This window comes from Dinoponera quadriceps, unplaced genomic scaffold (genome assembly GCF_001313825.1).
Source record: "Dinoponera quadriceps isolate SergipeBrazil2010 unplaced genomic scaffold, ASM131382v1 scaffold3271, whole genome shotgun sequence".
In the NCBI taxonomy this organism is placed as follows: Eukaryota; Metazoa; Arthropoda; class Insecta; order Hymenoptera; family Formicidae; genus Dinoponera; species Dinoponera quadriceps.
The window spans coordinates 1,600,767-1,606,909 of record NW_014557287.1 but is presented as its reverse complement, the minus strand read 5'-3'; the positions used below and the strand labels follow the sequence as shown (position 1 = coordinate 1,606,909).

Here is a 6,143-nt window from a genome sequence, read left to right as displayed (position 1 = left end):
TGCGACTGCAAAGAGACGATTGTTTGTTATCATTGCACGCAGATTCGCAACGACGACGATGATGGCGGTGCCTCTACTCGCGTCAGCATCGCGCCAGGCCGCGGAGATGGTAAAACCGACTATCCACACCCGTCCTTGCTCTACTTATTGCGAGATTTAACACGGCTGTGTTCTCTCTCTATCTCTCACTTTCTCTCTATTTATCTATTGGCCATTTCCTTACATTTAAACCAGGCCTATAGAATCATTTGTTGCAAAAGTTTATGACCACTTGGTTTAAAAGAAGTTGGACAACGTCAGAAACCAATCACTATGGCCACTCCCTATGGAACTCGTCCACATAGAAAAACACGTTTCGAGGGTTGTCGAAGGTTGGACGACGCGTAAGGGGAGAGGAATGAGATACTTAAATAATGTTATGTAATGCGAAATTTAATGAAGTTTTTTGTAAACTGATTCCCTCCAATATTTGAGAAAAAACAGTCGCTTTCCTCTCTCTCTCTCTCTCTCTCGCTTGTTCGCTCGCTCGTTCTCTTGTTCTGCGTGTTACGTATACATAATTACGTCGCTTTGCACGCGCGATTATTTTTCCCTGTGTACGCGCCGTACGCCGGGAGCCGGCGAAACGGGGGTGAGTTCGCGAGGTATGCGAGCTTGCGCACTCGCGGTGCCATCCGGCGCAGCCTCCAGGATCCTGCAAAGGGATCGTGTACGCGCGTGTCGCCGCATAGGCGGAGAGCAGGGTGAGCTTGTCGGTGGGTAGGTCGGTCGGTCGGTCGGTCGGTCGTTCGGTCGGTCGGTCGGTCGGTCGTCCTCGCGCGTCAGGCACGTCGCGACCCCCAACACAGTAGCATCGTCGCACCCGTCCCGACTATGAGAAGAGCGTCGGGTACCGCCGCCGGCTGTCACCACCACCACCACGGGACGTCGTCTCCGTCGACGTCGTCGTGGTCGTCGTCGTGGTCGTCGTCGTGGTCGTCGGCGTATTGTTCATCCGTATCTTCGGCCCGGAAATAAAAGCCGGCAGAGCTGGAAGATAAGATAAGAGCCGACACTTCCTGGAGGAAGCCGCGGGCGTCGCCGCCGTCATCCGTCACCGAAGACTCGTCACGAGGACCGCCGTGGGAGATATAAAAAAAAAAAGAAAAGAAAGAGAGAGAAAGAGAAAACGGCGAGCGCGTCAGGAGCCTTTTCTTCGCACGGTGGATCTCGCGGCGGAAGATCATTTCGACGGATAAATAGGGAAGAAGAGAAATCACCCCGATATCGCTAAAAAGACAAATAGATCGGGTGGGATAGAGCAGAGAGTGTAAGAGAGAGAGAGAGGGAGGGAGAGAGAGAAGGCATGCGGTCTTGAGAGCACGTACAAACAGGTGGCGAGGCGGGATCCTCCGTCGGAGACCTCGGTTCTACCGAAAGAGAGGGCGGATACGCACACCACGAGGGGTGAAAAAGAGAGAGGCACACGCGCGCGCGACGAAGTACCGCGCGCACACGAGAGTAACAGGTACTGTGACACAAAGATACGCTACCCTTCTGAATTTTCTCGCGCCCATTCCCTCCGTCTCTTACGTTTCTACTTTTCTTCTTCTACTTCCACTCCTTTGACTGGTGCTTTATCGTCGAGGAGGGAAACTTCAGAAGTTGCTGACGACTGAGGGGGAGAGTGATAACACAGAGCACAGAACCCCTCTTCCGCGTTTGGCGAACTCGCCTCCCAAGTGTCACTTTCGCACTTTTCCCATTTTTTCCGTCTACCTCTCTCTCTCTCTCTCTCTCTCTCTTTCTCTCTCTTTGTCTCTCAAGTCACCCCCTGGAATTTTTTGACCTTTCTGCTCGCTGCGTCCCGGGATAGGTCGATGATCCTTTCGTGGACTTATCGATAGGAAAAGCCGCGAACCGCGCGTTAACGCGAATACGTAGGGGTGAAAGGGCGCTTAAATTATTCAGACGCACGAGTCGTATTCTCTCCCTCATCGGTATCTCCCGTGTTAGCTTCGAGGTCTGATGGAAGGAGGTCGCATTTTCCACGTAATTTCGAACGGACGCAATAACAACAGGAGCTCCCGATAATTGAAACCGCGATACGGGGTGATAAATCGGGAAAGCGGTGTAATTAATTGTGAAATTGGAAAATATGCGGGTATTTTTAAAGCGTGTATGTCTGGCGTGCAATCGCTGCAAGTTCTATCCATATCGCTGGACATATCTGAAAACCTTCGAAGTAACAGACGGCTCTCTCTCTCTCTCTCTCTCTCTCTCTCTCTCTCTCTCTCTCTCTATCTATCTCTCTCTCGGGCTTGAAATAAAAAGTTATTGTATCGCAGCGCAAATATTTCCACTCGTAAACAGGTTCTTTGAAAGTCTTTTTATTGGATCGTTTTTACAGCATGAACGTGACTCATAAACCATGAAGCACCAATTAATCCCGATCGATTGTCTCGAACTACTGAACTATCAAATGCCGCATTCATATTAAAAAAAAAACAAGCTACCAAGATATCACAGAACAATAATACCGTCGTTGCGTGTTTGAGTACGTTTACGGTTTTTTATTTATCTCGCGTTGCGCACGGACAGAGGAGGTGTGCGATAGAAGTTAGCTTTTTCCATGATTTATACGATACTACGGGATCGAAAAATCCGGACGCACTCTCTTCGGCATAACGACATACCTCCGTATCGGATACCTCGAGGACCAATACGCGTCGCGTATACACGAGGTACGTCGAGGACCGCGCTTCGAGAGAGAGAGAGAGAGAAAGGGATATAGAGCTGGAGAGCCTAACCATAACGGTTAGGCAGCTATCAGTAGTAGTCGCAGCGTCCCGGCTAAAATTATTACCCGATAGAATATCGATTTTCATCGCAAAACAGTTTAAGACCTTATTTCCGCGGGCCTCGCGCGGTGCCATCGCTTCATTTCCCGCTTTCAGCGGCCGCGCGTTCGTCCACCGTCTTCGGCTCTGAAGAGGGATGCGTCGGCTCGCGGAAGCAACGAATGTCGAAAATACCGAACGAAACGATCGAATCACGAACGGTACGAGACGGCCGTGGAACGGAATCCCGGGGGGGCGAAAGGCTAAAGGCGGCGGCGGATAGCAGGAATTCGAATTAACGTGAGCGTAACCAGAAAATCAACTTTGATTCCGCGCGTTCGATCCAATTGCCGTGAAACGACGTTATCGCGCCGATGCGTTTAGCATATTTATACCCATCGCCCCGGAACATCGTGCCCGTTGCCCAGTTGCCCGTGTTGTTAATGGTTCACGTAGAATTGGCTCGGTAACGATATTTACCCCCATCACGGGGAGATCCAATGATCTCGCTTTGCGACTCGCGTGATTTATATAAATTGACGGTAATGATGCAGGTGCGCGGCTTACCCCGCGACACGGCAGTAACATTCCGCTGCGAGGCCTGGATCGGATATCGATATATTTCAACGCCGATAAATATATTATCATACGCTAATACTCCATTTCGCCAAATTACACCACCGACCGCTCCCCGATCTCGGCGCCGTAAGTGGACGGACGGGCGCAATTTGTCGCGTCGTGAAATTAACCATTTTCAGGAGGGTCCGTGTGTGTATTTCCCGTTACGGCACACCTCGTCCCCGTTTATTCGCCAAACACGGATTCACATCGCCGCTTTGCCGCGTTTGCGAGCGAGCCGGGCGAGCCCCCCCTTATTTCTGCATATTTATCGAAGGGTTTTCCCTTCGCGTTTACAGATGCGACGGCACCTGCAGCGTATCCCGACGAATCATCATCCGCCTGCTGATCTCGTCGACCGAGATCGAAAGACGTCCGTGACGCTCGACCGTCCGGTGTTATCCTCGGCCGTACCGTTAGAACTTAAACAAAGCAATCTGGACAATCAATCACCGCTGTGAAGAACAAGACGTGGGGGGAGGCGTCCATCTGGCAACGACCTGTGATCATGCTCAGTCCCAAGATGCAAAGAACCGGTGAGACATGCATATGCGCGGGTGTGTGGGTGCGCAAATACCCATGTATATTTTTATCGTCATATTTTCCGATCGGCGAAATAAAACGCGCGATCTCAATGAACGCGGGCGCGTGCTCTCACAATGGGATCGTAAAAGTTCCGCGATAATTCCTTTATTCCAATCCGATTACGCCGCGTTACAAATCGCCGTAACAAAGGCCGATATAGTTTGACATTAACTCGTCGTGTATTATTTCATATAAACGTTAATACGTATATAAACGTTACGCTCGCTGCGCCCGTTATTCCCATGAATGCGTCAGCCCCGGACGCCGCCGAATGCGGAATATCGCGGGACGGAACGGAGGTTTGCACAAATATACGCATTTTTTTTCAAGTTTATCGAACTCTTCGTGGATTACACGCGCCGAGTGTTAATCAACATCTGATTAATCAATGCGTCCCGATCGGCGAACGAATGCGAAACGCAGTTGATTATCGCGAACGTACGTGCGCGCTTACCGCACGCGTGCCGTATCCGCCGTGTAAAATCGCCGACGTGGAAACCCGACGTCGCTTTTCGACGTTGCTCCTGTTTCGAACAATAGTGCGTTATCACGAATCAATATTAAAAGTACGCGTCAAAAGTTCGATGCCGTCGGCGTCGTCCTCGTCGTCCTCATCGTCGTGGCTGCCGTCGCGCTCGGAATTACGACATTTATGAGGCAAAGTTTGCCCTCCCTCATTAATGTTCCGCGCACCCTCGCGCGTTTTACACGTACGATCCATTGTCCGCTGGAAAATTCTCAGCGAAACGTCGAGGCCGGATTTTTCATTCGCGCCGTTGTATAAAATATAAATATATAATCGCGCGACTCTCGCGTATTCCGCGCCACGACGCGGCCGCGTGGCCAACGCGGATTTTCGACCGCGGTCGTTCGTTCTCGGCCGGGATCTTGAATGTCGCGTTCAAGTTAACGCGCTTCAGAATTACCGAGCTCGCGGTTTCTCGCGATTTACGTCACGCCGCAGGTCGCTCGCTCGGTCGCACGTGCGCTCGCGTTGGACTCGCGCATCCGCGTGGAAGCCGGCGGTTAAACGCAAATTGCATTCACCCTGAGAATCGCGTTGTCGTCGCCACCTGAGAACGGGATCTCGGTAATGAAGACGCGGTAGCGCCCGCTGCAATATTAGCTCTGGCAAATCAGACGGTCGATCGGTAATTTTTCCCCCGATTCATCCGTGTACGCGGGGAATCCGACCGCGGAAAATCGCGGCACGCGCTCCGTCCCGAAATTTCATTAAATCCCTCTCTCTCAATCTATCTATCTGTCCGGCCCTCTCGCTCGCTCTCATTGTCGTTCGCTTGAACGGCACGACGCCCGCTTTTAATTGCGTGGGAGCATTGTAATTTGCTCGACGTTGATTCGCCGTGCGAGCGAGCGGAGAGGCGCGGACGAACGCGCGGACTTTGAACGTAAACGCGCTTATCACCGGCGGATTATTAATATTCCTATGTGTTCGCCGTGGTAAACAAGAACCGGCGGTATTTTGAGCACTATTATTGGAACGGTAGCGCGGCGAGAGACAGGTGAACGTGTAATTGCGACGCGGCGCATTGTGTGTTGAACGATAACGCGGCGGATGTATATATATATATATATATCTCGCGTGTAATGCCACGCGATTTGGGCCCGTTTTTACGCGCGGCTGAATCACACGCAGGCGTGACCGCGCTATTCGCGCGCGATTATGGCGTGGTTTTGAAAACACGCGCGCGAAACGCGTTCGCTCGCGAGTCCCCCCGCAGAGAGCCGCGTGACCCGGCGAATTCCGGGGCCTCCGGAATATTTTCCAGACGGGGAAATCCGGGTGGACGAATTTGCGGGAGAAAAAGAATGTCGCCCCAGCGCGCGTGTTTTTCATCCGCGGATTCGTTCCTCGCGCGTCGGCGCCCGCCGTTCCGGGCGGCTCGATTTTAATAGCTTCTATTCATGAGCGTTTACGGTGTGTTGCAGTGAGGGTAAATGACGCTCAGCTAGTTATGCTGTCGGAGAGAGCCCATTACGATCATTCGCTGACGGGATATTTGCACAAGCGAGCGGCCGACTCCACTAAGTGGCAATTACGATGGTTCGTTCTCTATCAGGTCAGTGAATTGTTTGCCGTGTCGCCGACAATCGCCCCCC

The 6,143-nt window shown here is 51.9% G+C and overlaps 1 protein-coding gene across 5 annotated transcripts in view; it reads left to right on the top strand.

Annotated features, from left to right (window-relative positions):
- The first annotated feature begins 754 nt into the window (after positions 1-754).
- LOC106748948 (ras-specific guanine nucleotide-releasing factor 2-like) overlaps positions 755-6,143 on the top strand; it is a 60,173-nt gene continuing 54,784 nt past the window's right edge. For all 5 annotated transcript variants that reach the window (XM_014627906.1, XM_014627909.1, XM_014627907.1 and 2 more), the window contains exons 1-3: positions 755-1,507; positions 3,737-3,973; positions 5,973-6,103. In XM_014627906.1, coding sequence (XP_014483392.1) covers positions 3,946-3,973; positions 5,973-6,103 — 159 coding nt within the window. In that variant the 5' untranslated portion in view covers positions 755-1,507; positions 3,737-3,945. The remainder of the gene's footprint in view (positions 1,508-3,736; positions 3,974-5,972; positions 6,104-6,143) is intronic.